Below are 19,671 nucleotides of genomic sequence, written 5' to 3'. Positions count from 1 at the left end.
TCCCCTCGGGGGACGGGAACCACCTGCAGCACCTCGTGAGGGTCTGTGCGTCCGTCCACTCGGGCCACACGGGAACACGCCTCGAGAGTCTCCCCCAGCTCCATTTCTCGGACAGTCGCCTGTGGACTTCCCACAACGCCCACTCCGCCACTGGGCACAGGCCGGGCGCGACTCTGCCCGATGTGGCGCGCGTGCGTGCTCACCCAGCACGCGCGGATGCTGTCCCTGTCCCGCCCCTGACCTGCTGCTGCCGGCCCGGCCGACCCCGTCGCGCCACCCCCTAAGGCATCCACGCGCTCCTCAGCCGAGTCTGAGCAAACCTGCTGCAGTCCTGCCTCTTCACGGCTGTGAACAGAGTCCGTCTCTCCTACCTGTGACCTCTGCTCTCCCAAACTCGAACCCTGGCTCAGAGGCGGAGCGCGACCCGGACCCTCCCATCTGCAAGCACTCAAGGCTCCGGCCGCGCCGCCCTCCTGTGGGCGGCAGCTGCTGCCACCAGGCGGCGCCGTGGAGGTCGCCAGCCCAGGAGCCGCCCCGTGGGGTGCTGCGCTGGTCCCCCAGAGGGAGGCGGTTTCCGAGTCTGACTTCACATCTCCTCTGTCATCCTCACGGGGCTCTCTTGGACTGGCCTTCAGTGACTCTTTTCGGGCACCTCCCGGCCCTGGCCGGTCGCTCACTGCGCTCTTCACACACACCACATCTTCCGTTTTAACACACGGGCCCGTTTCACCTTCTTGTGGGCTGGCGAAAGCAAACGCAGAGGAAATAAAGCTACCCTGCAAACAGTGGGAGCCGTCCAGAGACTTGCCATCTGGGGGCACTTCCTGGGAGCTTCTGAGATCCGGGGTGCCTGTTCTGGGGAACACCCCCTCCGCGCCCGTTTTGCACAGCGCAGCAGCTACATCGCAGGTCTGTGCTTGGGCCGCGCTGGCCCCAGGGTCTGCACACAGGTCTGCCACCTGATGTGAAGGCCTCCATTCGCAAGCCCTCTGTCCATGAACCTTTTCTTCAAAAATGCTCATTTTATCCTTATCTGGGTAAGATGAACTACTTTCAGATTGCAAAGACAAGTGTGCTTTGTTCACAGGCTGGATGCTTCCAGGTCCCAGGCCGCAGACACCGGGCTGCTGCCCCCCAGCCATGGCTGGCCCCAGCAGGCGGGCCGGTCCAGCATCACCGGGTCCGTTACGGGCTGCTTCTCGAAAACTGGCATGAACGGGAAGACGCTGGTTTCTAAGGCTCAGGCAAGGGACACTCGGATGAATCCTATCTAGACTCCGGGGAAGCAGACTACCTTCTGGCCTGCTAACATCAAAGCGGAAATAATCACTATCTTTCAGTGGTCTCAAAGAACTATCTTCTCTTTCCTTTTCAGAGTTAAAGCTCTGGCCTACGCTCAGTGCTACAGCCCCAGATTCACCATTTCTCTCCGTTTCTGAAGGGTGGGTTAGTGAATCAACGTGCGAGTCACCCGTGGGACTTACCTGTTCTAGACTACAGTTCTCACTTCCTTCAGGGAGGGCACACACACGTCCCGGCGAGCTAGTGCCCACGTTACGGTTAAGCGCAGGGAGTGTGCCCGCATTACATACTGCGCTACTTTCTGTGCAATCTCGAGGGAACCCGGTGTAAGCGTGAGCCCTTAAAGACACAGTTGTTAGTTCCAAACCAGGTTTAGTATTTTCCTTAAAAACTTCCTTCCTTTCATTTGGGCTGGGCATGCCCCGTGGGGACCGCTCTTCCTGCGGGGCAGCTAACTGTCCTGGGCCTTGTGCAGCCTTCCCCGGCGGCCGGGCCCCTGTGCAAAGTTCCTCAGAGGTGACAGCTGAGCAACTGTCTTCCCCGGCAGCTGCGCCACACACAGGGGCACCCAGCTCCTCGGCAAGGCCCAGGCTGTCAGGATCTACAACACAAACACTGTACAACTCGCTCTCTCTCCGAGCCCCATGTGCCTGGTGACCACTGCAAACAGGGTGTCTGCCCGTCACCCCCCCACCAGACCTGTCTGAAGAGCTACTGTCACTTCGGATCTGAACGTTTACCACCCTGTCGTGCTCGGTGAGGGCATTTCTGCGAGCGGCTGGGGGACGGCCGAGATGGCTCCCTACGAGGGCGCCTCCCTGCACGCCCTGGCCAGAAGACAGAGCCTCGTCACCTTTGGGACGAATGTCTTCAGAGAAACCCTGTTCCCCGACAGAGCTCACACTGCGAGTGACCGAGACACGGCCACAACCGTGCTCAAGAGCAACAGCCTCTGAATTCGTCTCTCTCTCCTCGAAGCTTTCAGACCTAGGCAGGAACTGGGGCACAGGAGGGGACACAGAGTCCGACGACAGCCTCAGCCCCCGCGGGGGCCCCGTCCTCGTGGAAGCCCTCACCCACAGAGCGGCTCCGGCAGCCGCTCCGCCGCCGCCTCCATGTCGGACGCTGGGCAGCTCCTCACCTTCAAGGGTATCAAATAATGAAGACAAAGCTTGACTTATCTGGTGCCCTGACTCCGCCTCCTCCACAGATTCGGGCAACAGGCCAGCTTTTTCGCTGTCCCTGTCACTGCTGACTTCTTTGCTGAAGCAACAACCCATGTTCGAAAGTTGAAAAGCTCACGCAACCATGCCTGCCGTTGTCGGAGCCTCCCCAAGTGCATCTCGCGCTAACTTGCCGTGACTTCTGACGAGAGGCCGACACCCAGACACCAAAAATAACCCCTTGCACAGCAGTCACATGTCCCTGCCACTCAAATCCAAACCCGAAGTACAACCAGGCCCTGCCGAGCAGCCATCCTCCGCCACGCACTGGAGACCAAACGCCACGTGGAATCCAAAGCCTCAGAAGAACAATACATAATTTTCGTAGTATTTTTCCTATTCTCATAAATTCAATTTAAAAAAAACCCTACCGGGGCGCCTGAGGGGTTCAGTGGGTTAAAGCCTCTGCCTTCGGCTCAGGTCATGATCCCAGGGTCCTGGGATCGAGCCCCACATCGGGCTCTCTGCTGGGCAGGGAGCCTGCTTCCCCCTCTCTCTCTGCCTGCCTCTCGGCCTGCTTGTGATCTCTGTCTGTCAAATAAATAAATAAAATATTAAAAATAAATAAACAAAAAATAAAAACCCTGCCATTGTTATCGCAGCCGGAACGAGCCATCCCAGACTCCCGGCTCTCCACGCTGTTTCCGCACTCTCTGAATCACGCGCCGTGGGATGACGGCGACCCAAGGGTTAGCGGGTCTGTTCCCCAAGGAGAAACGACAACAAAGACGTGTTCGTTAGAGCGTACAGGCAGCGGGAGCTGCAGCTCACTCCGGCTTTGAGAACCAAGACCGCAGGTACAGAGGAGTACCTGCGAGGCGCGACACCAGAACGGTGTCCACAAGGGACACACATGGCCGTGTTTATGGTGAATGGCGCCTAGTCGGGATTTGCTCTCAAACACCCCAGCAAGTCAAGAAGTAAATACATACACATCGTTTTTTTTAAAGTGTGTGTGTATAGGGAAGAAAGAGATAAAATACCAGTAGCAAAATGGGGGGGGGGGGCTCTTCAAGGTCACGATGGGCACATCAGGTTTACTTTATTATTTTCACTTGCGCAGATGTCTATATATTCTCACTACGACAAAGGAAAGAGCAAATGAGAGAAAAAAAGAAATCAACACCCACCAGGCCAACAGCACCAAGTCCCTTGAAAGTTCCCAAAACCCTTCCTAGTCCAGGTTACCGTCCAGGAGTGAAGCTCGGTTTTTGATTACTACATGCAGAAGCTTTGGAATATCACCTACTCTGTGTTACGAGCTTTCTGATTTGTAAAGTGGGGCCAACAACAGCTGTTCTGAAGAGTTGGCATGAGGACAGTAAGTAAAATACTCAGGTCAGAACCTTAGTACCCCACTGAAGTCCACGCACTCTGGCGTCAGGCCACCTCCAGAGCCGCCTCCTACTCTGTCATGCCTCCCTCCTCACCTTCTCTAGCTCATCCACGGAACGCGACCAAACGACCCCAGCACGGCCTGCGTTTGCCCGTCTGTCATGACTCCTAGCCAAGCTTTCCAATCGCACCATCCTTTGTAAGGTCATCCCCCCACTAGGCAGGACTACCGTCTCCCATCTCCACACGCTGGTCCCTCTTTGTGCCTCTAGGAAAGCATGCGGACAGCAAGTCTCAGCGCTGGTCCCATCAACTACTTCAAACCGGGGTCTGTACTGGCCTCGGAATCTGCAGGTGCTCTCAAAGGGTTAAAAGACGCAAACACAGGAACATCTGGGTGGCTCAGCCCCTTAAACATCCACCTTCCGATTTCAGCTCAGGTCATAATTTCAGGGTCATGAGATCGAGCGCCATGTCAGGCTCCGTGCTCAGCGTGGCGTCTGCTTGTCCCTCTCCCTCTGCTTCTCCCCACACTCGTGCACACTCTCTCACTCTCAAATAAATAATTTAATTTAAAAAGATGTAAACACAAAATCTTAAAGACATGCCCATGTTTGTACATAAGTTGAGGAGCACAACAGCACGGCGCAACAATACTTTAACTGACCTGCTCTGTTGAGAAGAGTTGGATTTAAAATGTCCCAGCATCAGAGGCGGCTCGGTGGCTCAGTTTGGCTCAGGTCATGATCCTGGGGTCCTAGGATCGAGCCCGGCTTCAGGCTCCCTGCTCGGCAGGGAGCCTGCTTCTCCCTCTCTCTCTGCCTGCCTCTCTACCTACTTGTGCGCTCGCTCTCTCTCTCTGTGAAATAAATAAATAAAATCTTTAAAAAAAATAATAATAAAGTAAATAAAGGACTGTCTGAAGCCCACAAAAGCTAGGGTGAAACTCTGGGAAATCAGGGAAATCAACAGCAGTCATGTACATGGGAAATTCCGAAAGCCACACCCAGGCGAGTCAGACGCTCAGAACAGTCCTGAGAAGACCTTCGGCTTTCACCTTGGGTTGATCCCCAAGTCTCTAAGCACACTGAGCTAATCAGTGAGGGGCTGTTTCAGAACAGAGCCAGTGTACGAAGACTCGAAAGAGCAGTTGTAATCTCTCTACTGTTTCCTTCGGTGAGGAAGGTGTCTGGACTATCTGCTTCAGTTCCCCGCATTAACAGAAGTCTCTGTCAAAACATTTGCTACACAAGCTAAAAGAACAGAGACTTCAATGAACACACAGATGACAAGGGACAGTCTTTATAAAAATAACTTGGGAAAGCCTCAAAACAGTAAGACATTATACACATAAAATCAAATGCCCAGTTCTCGGCAACAACAAAAATCACAAGGCAAACAAAGACACAGGAAAACACAACTCACTCAAAGGAACCAAATTCACTATCCTGAAGAAAGCGGAGATGGGACTTACTCCATAAAGACTTGAAAACATTTTTAAATGTGCTCCAAGAACAAGGGAAAAACAACGGACAAGGAACTAATGTGAGCCAGGAGAATGATATATGAACAAAATGAAAACGAGAATACCAACAAAGAGACAGGTATTTATAAAAAGAACCAAAAGGAAATATTCTGGAGCTGCACAGCAGTACAGTTACTGAACTGAAAAATTCACTAGAGGGTTTTCAACAGCAGACTTGGGTAGAGAGAAGAATCAGCAAATTTAAACAGGGGACAAATGAAATTATCTAGAGGAGTGAAAAAACAAAAAACAAAAAAGAAACAAAACAAAAAAACAAAAAACCAGAGAAAAGTGAGCAGAGCCTGAAGGATTTACAGGAGATCATCTATGTCCCCTGTGGACCAACACACTCGTCGTGGGAGTCCCAACAGAGGAAGGGCAAAAGAGAATTTGAAGAAATAGTAGCCCAAAACTTCCCAATTTTCATGAATACACAAATTTACAAGTCCACAAACTCAACAAACTTCAAGTAGGATAAACACAAAGACCCACACCAAGACACATTACAATCAAACTGCTGAAAAACAAAGCAATCTTGAAAGCAGCAAGAAAAAAGCTTCCTGTAAGGTGCAAGAGCTCTTCAGTAGGATGTCCGCCAGTTTCTCACCAGAACCTCACAGGGTGGGAAGGCAGGAGCAGATACAGTTAAAGCACTGAAAGAAAAAACTGTCCGCTGAGAATTCCTTATCCAGCAAAACTGTCCTTCCAAACTGAAGAAGAAACTAAAACATTCTCAGATAGACAGAAGTTGAAGTAGTTTGTTAACACCGGGTCTGCCCAGGAAGAAAGGCTAACGGAGTCCTTCAGGCTGAAGTGAAACACAAGACACAGTAACACAAAGCTCTCTGACAAAGGCGAATACACGGACAGTTACAAAAGCCAGGATTATTATTTTGATTTACTGCTCCATTTTTTATTTTCTACAGATTTAAAAGGCAAGTGCATAAAAAAAATTTTAAGTCCATGTTACTGGGCATGTAGCAATAAAGATGTAATTTGTGACACGAGTAACGAAAAGGAGGAGGAGGATTTTACAAGAGAACAGTTTTTGTGTGTTACTGAAGTTAAGTAGGATGAAAAATTAGGCAGTTATAACTTCTGGATATTACACGTAATTCCTATGGTAACCAGATATATGTGTGATTAGATAAAGATAAGTTTTAGAATAAACAACTAAACTATCAATTATAACGTGCTGATATTAATGAGATTTTTCAATTTAGGTAAGTATGCCTTGCAAACATGTATCAATGAAGTCCATTACACAGTTCCTGCCCTTTTGGGTCTTAAAACTGCTGAGAGAAAACTAAGACATTTGAAACATTTTTTTTTTAATGATTTTATTATTCGATAGATACAGAGAGTCAGAGAGCACAAGCAGAGTGAATGGCAGAGGGCGAAGCAGGCTCCCCACCCAGCAGGGAGCCCGATGAGGGGCTCCATCCCAGGACCCTGGGATCACGAGCTGAGCTGAAAGCCAATGCTTAACCAGCTGAGCCACCCAGGTGCCCCACCTGAAACATGTTTTAAAAATAATATAGAACATAACTTCTTAAATAAATTTTAAGCAAATTATAAAAGCAATACAGGTTATCAGAAAAGGATGAATCAATGAAAAGAAAAGTTAAAGCCAGGAATGCCACTGCGGGACATCAACGTCTGTCAAGATAAGCAAAAAATTACGGGGGAAAAAAAAGGATTAGAGCTGATTTTATTCCAAGTAGTAACTCAGTTACTTTCCAATTATATATCCCCAATCCATATTTACATAGTTTTGATGGTCTTTACTATATAATAAATTTATCAAGTAATAAAATCTCTATCTGTTTATTTCAAACTTAAACCCATCAGACTCCAACCACTCCACTGGGGTCCAACTGCGCCCACTGCCCCCCACTGCTTGCTGAAGCTTCTACCAGCTGGGTTTCCCCTCCACAAACCTTGCTCCAATTTTTTCCATCTCGTAATAAAAGAAACCGCTATCCATCAAGCTGTCCCACTACCCCCGATTTATCTCCCCCTCACGCCAACCCAATTCACCACTTGATGTGGTTAAGCCCACCTCCAGAATATCTGAAATCCGTTCATTCCTAGTCCGATCCACCATCATCACTTCTAACCTCCGTTCGTTAAGTTTCCTAGTTGCCTGCTTTGCTCACTACAATCTACTATCTATAAAAACAAATGAAGCCAAAGTCATCCTCCTAAAATACAAGTCATGCTATTCCCCACCTAAAATCCTCACAACTTTAACCCAAGTTAATTCCATCCACTCAGAGATCAGTCAAATAGGTTGTTTCAGGTATTATTTTCTACTTGTTTCTTTTTTTAAATGAAATAACAGACACCAGGGGTGCCTGGGTGGCTCAGTGGGTTAAGCCGCTGCCTTCAGCTCAGGTCATGATCTCAGGGTCCTGGGATCGAGTCCCGCATCGGGCTCTCTGCTCAGCAGGGAGCCTGCTTCCCTCTCTCTCTCTCTGCCTGCCTCTCCATCTACTTGTGATTTCTCTCTGTCAAATAAATACATAAAATCTTAAAAAAAAAAGAAATAACAGACACCAGAGAGGAGGTGCATCTCACCTTGAGTTTGGACTCTGAAGCGGGGTTGCCTGGGTTCAAATCATGGTTCTGCCACTCTACAGATAAGTAATCTTGGGGAAATTACTTAAGCCTCTCTGGGTCTCAACTTCATGAGCTAAAGATCATTTTTTTTTTTTTTATGCTCCCTGATTGGCTGGGAGAATTACTATTCAGTAAGGTTTCAGTGGTGGGGGCGGGGGCTGTACAATAGATAGGATTGATATTACCACTGGATAAATGCAAAGTTGCTCCTGAATTTTTCAGACATTTATTTGGGCACCAGTACGGCAATTCTACTCTCACCATGTCCAGCTGGAGGAAGGCTGAACCTTCAAGAGACCACTTCCCCAATCAGCCTGCCAGACTCTCCCACTCAGCCACCGAAACACGGGCAGCTCTGCACCGACAGCCACGCCCACACTCGGGCGCACCGCGACGATGCCAGCTAGAAAACTCTTCAAAGCCATGACGTTTACAACAGCAGGAAAGAAAGAAAACAATATAAATGCCCACAAACCAATGGCTAAAGAACCAGAGCACTACAATATAAAGAAAATACCATAATGGCAAGGCCAAGGAGATACAGAGACAAAATCATGCCATGTGGGAAAAGACGAGGGGAAATGTATGTGTGCTGATTACAACTCCATAAAAATGTGGTATCCTTTCGTTTTCTGTAAAGATGCTCAAGTTTGTTGAAAATAAAGCTTTGGTATAAGCCCAGATATCTCCCAGGGCACCTTGAGCTCTACTATTTAATGATCCTATGAAAACCTAAGTATGCAACACCCTGTTAACACTGGCAAATAGTACATCCACATTTTACAAAACTTTTCATCAGAGACGGGATGTGCCCAAGGGCCACCAGGGGTGCAAAAGATCAAGGCCGAACCAAGAACTTGCCATCAAGGGTCTCTTACAGGGCATTAGCTCTTAAAAGTGACAAAGCATATACAGGCAGTACTAGTTGCAAATTATTTCTATACAGAAGTGAAATTCTACATTCTGGCTCAAGTGTTTCAATTCTTTTCAATATTTATGCATAAATTAATAAAACAGGCAAAAAAAAATCCAAAATTAATTTTATCCTTGCAGTAAGTTTTAAAAAGATTATCCGAATACTATGTTGGACCATAAATCAACCATGGGGAGGAAGAAGATTGGTCCTAAAAAGATTTTTTTTTAATGATTTCTGTATAATTTCCTTTTTAGATTACTAAAGGTCTTGTATTGGGATCTTAAACTACTTAAAATATTATAAAATTCATTTTAAAAAATCAATGTAAAATACAATATACAAAAAAAGTACACATATAATAACAACAATGAAATAATAATAGCTTGGAGGGAATCTTTCATTTTTAAAAATTCTACCTTAATGGGGGCGCCTGGGTGGCTCAGTGGGTTAAAGCTTCTGCCTTCGGCTCACGTCATGATCCCAGGGTCCTGGGATCCAGCCCCGAGTCGGGTTCTCTGTTCAGCAGGGAGCCTGCTTCCTCCTCTCTCTCTCTGCCTGCCTCTGTGCCTACTTGTGATCTCTGTCCAATAAATAAATAAAATCTTAAAAAAAAAAAATTCTACCTTATTAAAAGGATCAGCAATCCAATCCCTCCTTCAGTTGCTACATGAACTGCTTGCAATTTGGACAAAATTTACTCTAAGTTTTCTAAGATTACTTTAGAAGTTTTTATTTTTTAAATTGTGCCAGGTTTATAGGATCACTTAGAAGATGCCAAGCTGAATCTGGAGCAGCTCCAAATGCACCTGACATACGCGTATGCGCATAAGGCAAAGACAGAGTGAAACACCAATGCATCTCCATTTGCTTATTCTTTCATTCACCACAGCCAAAATGTGAAACTGATTTTCTTAGTAAAAGCTTACTATGACTTGTGTACTTTAAAGAACAAAGACGTTCAAAATGTCGCTCTAATCATATAGAGCCCACAGATTACTAATGGATCACTAAGAACACCGAGATGAGTACCCGAGACTAAACGAGCATGCGGCCCACCCGTCTGCAGACCCAGACATGCAGCACACACAGAAGTCAGAGGAGGACACAAAGTACTGGCCGTTTACAACAACCCACATGGGACCCCCCCCACCACCAGACCCCCCTTTGTTGGGAAACATCAACATGTTCTAATTTTGTTACATACACAGTTGTTTGTGAGCCTCAGCTGTGAATTACCTGACTCAGAGCTGGGATGGAGCTTGTCTGAGGAGTGGTCTGAGATATGGGACCATTCATCTGTAAAATTGAAAACATCAAACACACCATCATTACAATTGAAAGCAGTATTTTCAGACCACAGTAGCTTAGCAAAAACAAAACCCCCTAAGAGAAACACATTTTTACATGATTAACCAATAATATTCAGAGAGATGAAGGAGCCTAGAAACTTAAAATATATTCAAATTCTAACTGACCACTGTAAGCAAAATTCCTTATAGTTTCAATGGGCAAAATTAATTAAAAATCTGCTTTGCTTGATACGGTAAAATCTTAAAAGCGTCAAAATTTATTTTACAGTCCTAGTTAATTCTTTAAATACCTACCAGTACAACAGGTGTAATGTTATTACAGTATTTATAAATCACTGCATTTTTCTTGGTGATTTCAACTCCAAAAGCTTTTAAGCGTCTAGAGATACATGCTTTCTCTCTCACCCACTACTGCTTCCTCTACTACTAAGCTCCCCATGAACTTATTCAGAATGTAACACCTATACTTCGGTTGTAAGGCATGCCAGAGTCACTCGTCTGATTCACAGCCTCTGTGACGAGAAAAGGAGAGCGAGGCACCAGGCCAATTCTGGCCTCGACCCACACTCACCAGATGAGCGCTGTCTTTCCCTTCCTGGACTCGCTGGCCCTGCGGTTCAGCCACGACCTTAGTGTCCTGATCAGAAGTCATGAGCTGTTTGCTTTGTGGCTGCACTGGGAGAAGCTGAATGGCGACCGTAGAATGCTGTGAAACAACAGAAGACAACACATCAGTAACCTGAAGTACAGAATACAACGGATGCTCGAAATTAAGTTACTAGGAAGTCTTAAAATTCTCAGGTTTTCCAGGACATGTGTTTATCCCTCTGGAGTCCAAGCGGCTTATTTACCTCTTTGCTTTAAATTTGGGCTCACGCCCAGCACGGAGCCCAACTCAGGGCTTGAACTCATGACCCTGAGATCAAGAGCCCAGGAGAAATCAAGAGCCAACCACCCAACGGACTGAGCCACCCAGGCACCTTTGCAGTCTGGGTAGTTAAAAAAATCTACCCACAGGGCGCCTGGGTGGCTCCGGAGGTAACACATCTGCCTTCAACTCAGGTCGTGATCTCAGGGTCCTGGGACTGAGCCATATGAGGCTTCCTGCTCAGCAGGGGCGTCTGCTTCTCCCTCTCCCACTGCTCGTGCGCACATTCTCTCTCTCTCTTTCTCGCTCTCTCTCTTTGTCTCTGTCTTAAACAAATAAAATCTTAAAAAAAAAAAAAAAAAGGAATCTGCCCATAATTCAACCCAAGAATATACTAAGACTAGAAATCACGTGTTAACATATACAAACCCACTCATACTCAGAAAACCATTTTCTTAAAAACAGAAAAGAATAAAATGAATAGGACTCCAATTTGTGCTTTGATGAATCCCAAATTCACATGTATCATTTTGACTGGCCCCATTAATTTATTTTGTTCCAGAACGAGAGTTTTAAAGAGAAATAAACAATAATTAGTTAAAAAGGAATCCCTTCAAAATGCTGACCCACACAAACCGAAAACCACCTCAAGACAGCAGGACTTGGGCATCTGGGTGGCTCAGTGGTTAAGCATCTGCCTTCAGCTCCGGGCATGATCCCAGGGTCCTGGGATGGAGCCCCGCTGCTGCAAAGCAGACTTTCCAAAGCACTGATTCGCCTCAACAGTTAGAGACTGAACTTCCAACAAGAGATCGCACCTGATTTTCCCAAACAGCATAAATAATAACTCTTGAAGACAACAATACTCATTATTTCGTACGATCAGCTTAAGAACCAGGGCTCTCAGACACCCGGGGCTGACCTCTCGGTGTTTCCCTCTTTCTGCAGCGCCGCGCTGCCACAGGGCACCACTAGGACTGGCTTTAATCCAGGTTCCTCTCAGGCTCTCCTGAAACACAGCAGCCACAGGCCAGATACAGAGATTTAAAAGCTCGCTACTTCTGTCTCGCAAGGTAACCAGGCAGGTTCTTAGTTTTACGATGGTGCTCCCTACTCTCCATAACCTGCTTATGAGAAATTCCCAAAACTCTTGTGGATGAAACCATCTGAAGATCGGAGGTAATCTCTTCCAACAGTCAACGCTACCATCAGGCACGAAAGCACAAAATCACTCCTGTGCTGACAGGTTTGGCAGTATGAACTGCAGGAAGCAAAGAAACGCCTGAAACAGACCAGTTTCATGGAGGTCGACGTCCTCCAAAATCAGGGTATCAGATGCTGAACTGTAAGAGTTTGCAACATGTGAAACTATCACAGAAACGAACATCAACGGGCGCCTGGGTGACTCGATGAAGCATCTGCCTTCGGCTCCTGTCACGATCCTGGGCTCCCTGCTCTGCTGGACAACTACTTCTCCCTCTCCCTCCACTCCTCCCCTACTGGTACGCTTTCTCTCCCTCTCTCTCTCAAATCAATAAAACCGAAAGAAAGAAAAAGAGAAAGGAAGGAAGGGACAGACGGATGGACGGACACGACTCTCCCCAAACACCACATCCAGAAAATGAAGTCGCGGGATGCTAACTACGTGTTGGCACCCAGAAGGTGTTGTAAACACTTTACCACCATGAACTCCTCGATTTGTAAGATTCTCAATGAAAAAAAATGTTTCGTTAAAAACAAGGTAAGACAGCCAAAAGGGGGAAATTCAACTGTAAAAATCCTTTATTACAACTACTACCTCTATTTTTTCAGTCAGAGACTCTGTGCCTCCTGACAGAACCAGAGCAAGGCCAGGAAGTGGTCTTGCAAAACAAACACACGACCAGTACGCACGCACCCAGGACGGGCTCATGAATAACCTACTGCTCCTTACTGACCAACTCGCCTCCAACAGTGCCCCTGCAGATCCCAGGGGTGCGGAATACGCGGACAAGTAGCCTGGCTTCCTCAACACCAACCGACGCAAGATGCACGTACTGGCCAAACCATGGCTTTACTTGGTTTGTGTGGCTTTATTCAATTCAAACAAATGACAATCAGGGAAGTAGTACCGATGCGATATTTGATGGTTTCAAACAATTACTAAATTTTCTAAGACGTGAGAATGATGCTATGGTTACCTTTAATTTAGAAAAAAAAACAAAAACAAAAACAGGCCTTACAGCGTTGCATACTGAAATATTTACAGGTCAATAATGTGATGTCTGGAATCTTCCTCACAATAACATGTGGACAGAGAGGTGGGAGTTCGTATTTGTTCCCCGTGGAAGAGGGACATTGGGGCTCACGATTCGATCCAGTCCGCTAGTACATGCTTGAAAATGTTCCACGACAAAAGGCTGAAAAGGTAGCAGGGCAGTGTCCTAGCACGACAGACACAGCGGACCTGGTCTGTCCCGGGCCTCCTGTCCCCAAACAAATACTCCTGACGTCACACCACAAGATCTCTTCATTACTGATCTAACACGCACTGTTCTTCTAAGTCCTGCACCTGGAAGACCTTACTGATCTCCACCTTGTTTAAGCAGCACAAAAGGTACAAAGCATTAAAATCAGACTTTATCAAATGTCTGAATCTAAAATAAAGACAGAGTAGGATGATGCAACACTGACAAGAGTTCAATAAATAACAAAACCACCTTTTTCATCACTCACTCAAGAGCCCCAAACCGCCCTGAGACTTAAACCATTTAAACTACTGCTTCCAGGAATGGCCAAAGAGTAGGTCTCCAGGCTTTAAAGAGAAATGGGGGGGGGGGGGGGTTATCACCAAAACAAAGCATTTGCCAGCATAAGACCTAGGAATTTGAAGACCTGATAGTGTTCCGAGGAAGCCTTCACAAAGCCTTCCTGAGCAGAACAAAAGGACTTACTTCCCTGGTTTGACTTCATCTCTGGAAGTGAAAAGGCAGAGATGAAATCAAAGGGCCTCCTTCCTGTCCTGTGGTCTCTATGCTAGCTGGACATTTTTGATTTCACCTGTCAAAGCTACACCTAAAAGTTTAATCAGTCTTATTAAACACTTGGGAGAGGATGGTTGTCTCGGATCGGTTCCTAAAGAATCCTTCTCCCATGTACCAGAGATGTCTGTTTCATAATGAAACCTTCATTAAGGTCTCGGGGGTCCCGCCTGGGACCTCCCACAGCATTCAGTTGTCTCTTCCACCTGTGACAACTCCTCAGGCTTTCCTCAGCTTGTCCACACTCTCCAAGAGCGCCGGAGACTGCTTCTGTCACGCCAACCTGGGCCGCACTCACTATGACAGCAAGGAAGCCCAGGAGCGTGCCTGCGGACTCGGCACAGCAGCCACGGGCAGGGCAGGGCTCTCACGGCCACAGAAGGACAGAGCCTGGAAAGAACGAACGGGTAACAAACGTGTCCAAATCCACACACCACGCCGGTCACCTCTGGAGGATCTCAGGATACCAAGTCACCTCTCTGAAGCTTTCTCCAGGCCAGCAGTCATCGGCCGGCCGTTCCCGCGTGACGCCTGCAGCGCAGCCACGCAGCTGGTCAGGGCGAACGGCTCTCCGTACAGGAGCCACAACTAATAAACACTGAGAGACCAAATTGGAAAATCAAACTGTTTCCAAGAGCTAATGAAATAAAAAAGCAATAACCACGGATGTGTGCTCAAGCCCGGGGCAGAGCTGATGGAGGACTTCCCAACGGCGGCATGAGAGGGGACACCAGCGCAACTCCCCATCCTGTCGGGAAAGTGCAACGACCGGGTGTACATCCTTCCTGATGGGAACAGCGAGCACCATTGATATCAGTCATTCTTCCCAAGAAAAGAACCTGTCGTTAGTCAGACCTCTCGATTGGACTCCCAATTCAAAGGAAATTCTGGAAAATACATGTTTAATCACATCAACACAAAGCCATCAGCTAAATCCAAAGTGCGGGGCATTCCGGAAGACCGATGGCCTCCTTTCTGCAGCACACGCAGACATGGACAAATGGAAGGGACTTTTTTATTGCCACAAAATACAAAAGCTTTAACCAAAATAACCTTATGTAACGTGAAAACTGTATCTGGATTGAAATAAATTAACTTTAGAATGACATTTTTGACAGGAAAAACTGACTGTTGCCTAGGAAACAAAGGGTATTATCGAATGATTATTGATTCCACTGGGCACAAACCAGGTGCTACATCTGTTTAAAGGTCTTATCTGGAAAACATATAAACTGCAAGACTACAGATGACATTACATACCCAGAATTTGCTTTAAAATACACTAATAATTTTTTTGGTAAATTTAAGAAACAAAAATACAGGACTGCAGCACGTGGCTGGCAGTTGAAGACAGACGGGCACACAGAGGCTGCTCTTCATAAAACTCATCGGGCTTGCTGGCTGCATGTGTGCCAAGCAAGCACACAACCCGGAGCCCCATCGCACTTTTCCTCTAGAAAGGAGTAAGCACTGATCCAGCAGGAAAAGCACCCAACGCCCTTCCCAGTGGGTTATCAATACAGATTAATAAAACTGCCAAATGGGTGTCACAGCATTTTTCTTGTGAAAATGCATAACTCAGTCCTGTTCTCTAAGACAGAGGGTCACAAAGGGTGGTGTGGGCCTGTCAGGGGACCCAGAGACCTTCCCAGGGCCCCCAGGTCATACGAATTGGCACAACAATGCCAAAAAGCCACACATTCTCTCCTCGTAAACTGCCGTGGGGTTCTGGGGCAGTTACAGAGAATGGCCAAGGTTATATGAAAAGACTATTAAATAAAGATTCCTCACTTTTCAAACTGTGTATTTGTGTAAGGTCAGATTTCCTTCTCATTCTTCAACCAAAATAACCTATTGCTAACATATCAAATGCAGAAAGAGAGAAGTGACTTGAGAGTCTATTAGACATTGAAGAGATTTATAAAAATATAAAACAATGTCTTTCTCATCAAATTATTTTTTGTTTTTTGAAAAGACTGTTACCTTTTATCATAACCACTGTTATTTATATTACATGTAATGGCTTTGTTATTATTGTCAAAGAAAAATCTTTTTATATTTGAGTCTTAATTTTTAATACAAAGATAAGCCCTACAGACTAAATTCTTAAAGATCTGCAATGTTTCAAAGTGCAAAGAGGTCCCAAGACCACAATGTTTGAGAACCACCAACAGAAGACAAAACTAGTCCTGATGCGCAGATGCCTGGTGTTCATGGAGAGGAGACACCGTATGTTCACAGATGGGGAGACGTAGTATTCTGATGGCAACAGTCCCCACATCTAAAGAGTCAACCCAATCCCTATCAAAATCCCCCCTACTTTTTCTGCAGAAATTAATGAGCTGATCCTAAAATTCCTATGGAAATTCAAGGGACCCAGAATAGCCAAACAGTCTTGCAAAGGACAAAGCCAAAAGACTCACACTTCCTAATTCCAAAACCTACTACAAAACTACAGCAATTAAGACCGTGTGGTACCGGCGTAAGGAGAGACACAGAGATCAACAGACAGCGCTGAGAGTCCAGAAACAGACCCTCACATTTACGGTCAGTTAATGTTCAAATGGGTGCCAAGACCTTTGAATGGGGGAAGCAAGCTCTTCTCAACAAACGGTGCTGGGACAACTGGGATCCACGTGCAGCAGAATGAAGGCGGACTCTGTCCAACTCTGTACATAAAAATTAATTCAAAATGGATCAAACACCTAAATACGGGCACCTGGGAGGTTCAGGAGGTTCAGTGGGTAGAGCACGTAACTCTTGATGGCAGGGTTGTGGGTTCAAGCGCCACGTTGGGTACAGAGATTACTAAAAAGTAAAATAAACTTTAAAAAAAAAAAAAACACCTAAATGTAAGCACTAGAACTGCAACACTCAGAAGAAAACATAGGAGTAAATCTTCATGGCCTGGGTCAGGCAATGTCTTCTTAGAGAGGACACCAAAAGCACAGGTAGCAGAAGAAAAAAATCCACTGGTATTCATCAAAATTAAAAACTTTTGGACTTCAAAGCACAGCACCAGCAAAGTGAAAAGATAACCCAGAGAATGGAAAAGAGTATTTGCAAATTACATACTTCGTAAAGGATATGTGTATATATACGGAGCTAGAGAGGAAAGAGCGTGTTCCTAGAACTCAATTCTAAGAGACAAGTAAGTAAAAGACAGGCAGAGTCTGAACTGACATTTTCCCAAAGACATACAAATGGCCAATAAGCACATGAAAAGATGCTCAACATCATTAGTCATTAGCAAAATGCAAACCAAAACACGAAATGCCACTTCAAACTCACTGGAATGGATATAATCAAAAGACAAACAACAAGTGTTGGCAAGGACGGAAAGAACTGGAATCGCAGCACGCTGCTGGTGGGAACAGGAGGCCGCACGGCCCCTCTGGGAAACGGCTGCAGATGCTGAACACAAGCTCATCGAATGACTGAGCAATCCCACACCCAGATACACACCCACGAGGACAGAAAGCGCATATCATCACCAAAAATCGCACATGAATACTCATCGCAACATAATAGCCAGAAAGTGGAAATAACTCAAACCATTAGAGGTCAAGATCCTTATTTTCATCCATGTGCTTGGCATGCTTCAAACAACGAGAACCATAGCTGAAGAACTTGATAATTTCTAAAACAATCAAAATAAAGATATCATTCTCTTAAACATGATTTTTTCCCCCTGCTTACAAGACAGGTGGTGTGTAAACATAGATGATTTGTCTGCGTATTAGAAATCCAAAAAGGAAAGAATTAGCATTTGGATCTCTGTTATGCAATAATTCCTTGAAGTGCTTTACAGGTCACTGAATTGACTTCCATTCTCTTCGTAAGGTCTCCTGCCCACTTAGCGGACTGGGAAAGTGAGTTCAGGAGTGACTCAGTCACGGTCACACAGCGAGCTCATCCGCAGACACACATCTAGTTTCCGCTCTGCCACTCTGTATGCCCACACAGGAGTTCAGTAGGGCAGGCTGCTCACCCCGCCAACCCAGGCCAGTGGGCATCCGGGACACGACCCAGCCCCGCAGCCCGTCTCCATTCCTTCCTCCCTTCTCGGGGGACCGGCCATAGCGCACCGGTGCACAGATGATTGAAGAAAGCATTTAAAAACAAGCACTTTTTAAAAAACCAACATGGTAGGGGCACCTGGGTGGCTCAGTGGGTTAAGCCACTGCCTTCGGCTCAGGTCATGATCTCAGGGTCCTGGGATCGAGTCCCACATCGGGCTCTCTGCTCGGCCGGGAGCCTGCTTCTCTCTCTTTCTCTCTCTCTCTCTCTCTCTCTGCCAGCCTCTCTACCTACCTGTAATCTCTGTCAAATAAATAAATCTTTAAAAAAAAACAAAAACAAAAAAACCAACATGGTGCCTAAATAGAAGCCAAATATTTCATCTCTTTATACGACGACCTGATTCAATGCCAGAAGAAAAACGCGCCGCGTTGAGATGATTTGTTGCACCTTCCTGGGACGTTTTCAAGTATACAGATAATTTTTTATCAGTTGACCTTGAAATGTAAAGCATTTCATATGAGATGAGATTCCACGCTATGGGGACCAGCTAGAAGACCTCTTTTCTCGATCTAGAAACATTCTTCTGAAGCCAAGAGTCTCTGCGCCGCCAGGTCGCCCTCCAGGCTCTCCCCTCACCCAGCGTTCAACGCGCCACACACTCTCTTCTGGCCCGGGCCACTCCTCCCTCTTGGAGAGCTTCCTTCCCATTCCTCTCTCCCTCCTCCAGGCACGCAAAGCCTTCCCGGTTCTTCGGGGCACTGACCAGATCTGGGCTTCTCCCCTACTACTATCCCGACCCTCTTTAAGGAACCCAGGTGTTTCATGTCCTCACATACAGGGTACGGGAGGAGTATGTATCCCACCAATGGATGCTACAGTTCACCCCCGAGAGAGTCCTTCTGTCAGTAACACCCGCACACAGGTGGCTTAGCTCCAGTGCTGTCTCCACGCTCTGCTTCCGTGCCTGCAACCACAAAATGAGGGAGAGGTCAAGTCAGCTAAGGCACCTTCCACCTCCAGCAGTCTGCAGCTGGGAGCAAGGGGTTCAGGGACAGAGCCTGAGAAGAGCAGCGGGACAGGACAAGATGCTGCTGCACAGACTCGCCTTCTGAGAACACCCGGGAACTGCTAGGACTGTTTTCCAAAAACCGTAAATGAATATTCAAGTAGGTAAGTAAGCATAGTTTTATCCAAATATGGAAAACAGGTGGTGGAAAACTTTAGAGACTGCCCTTAATAGAGTACTATATGATGCCCTTTGAGAATCAATTAGAAAAGCCAAAATCTGTTACTTTCAAAGTCTAGACATACTTTGTAGAAAGACAGTTTACCTCCAGACCTCTAGAACTAAAACTCCTTGGGAAAAACAGAAATGGTCAAAGAAGCTAAATCAAATCATTCCAGTACAATCACAGCGTCTGCAGATCTGGAAGGACATTTGTTAAGAAGAGCAACTTTCTTCTAGGAACTCCATTTGCACACCTCTAAATGGAGGCGTTAAGAAAATGAAATACTGCCACAGGAGTC

At 46.5% G+C, this 19,671-nt stretch overlaps 1 protein-coding gene across 6 annotated transcripts in view; it reads right to left on the bottom strand.

The window, feature by feature from the left end:
- Positions 1 to 19,671, bottom strand: part of LARP4B (La ribonucleoprotein 4B) — an 88,384-nt gene that overhangs the window by 52,095 nt on the left and 16,618 nt on the right. For 3 of the 6 annotated variants that reach the window (XM_082739782.1, XM_082739780.1, XM_082739779.1), the window contains exons 2-3: positions 10,805 to 10,939; positions 10,160 to 10,219 (exon numbers count right to left, since the gene is read on the bottom strand). In XM_082739782.1, coding sequence (XP_082595908.1) covers positions 10,160 to 10,219; positions 10,805 to 10,885 — 141 coding nt within the window. In that variant the 5' untranslated portion in view covers positions 10,886 to 10,939. Of the gene's footprint in view, positions 1 to 10,159; positions 10,220 to 10,804; positions 10,940 to 18,976; positions 19,109 to 19,671 lie in introns of all 6 variants that reach the window. The other 3 variants (XM_082739783.1, XM_082739781.1, XM_082739784.1) reach the window with 2 other exon arrangements.

The sequence above is a fragment of the Mustela nivalis genome (genome assembly GCF_964662115.1).
Source record: "Mustela nivalis genome assembly, chromosome: 7".
Taxonomy (NCBI): domain Eukaryota; kingdom Metazoa; phylum Chordata; class Mammalia; order Carnivora; family Mustelidae; genus Mustela; species Mustela nivalis.
This window is presented reverse-complemented; position numbering and strand designations above follow the sequence as displayed.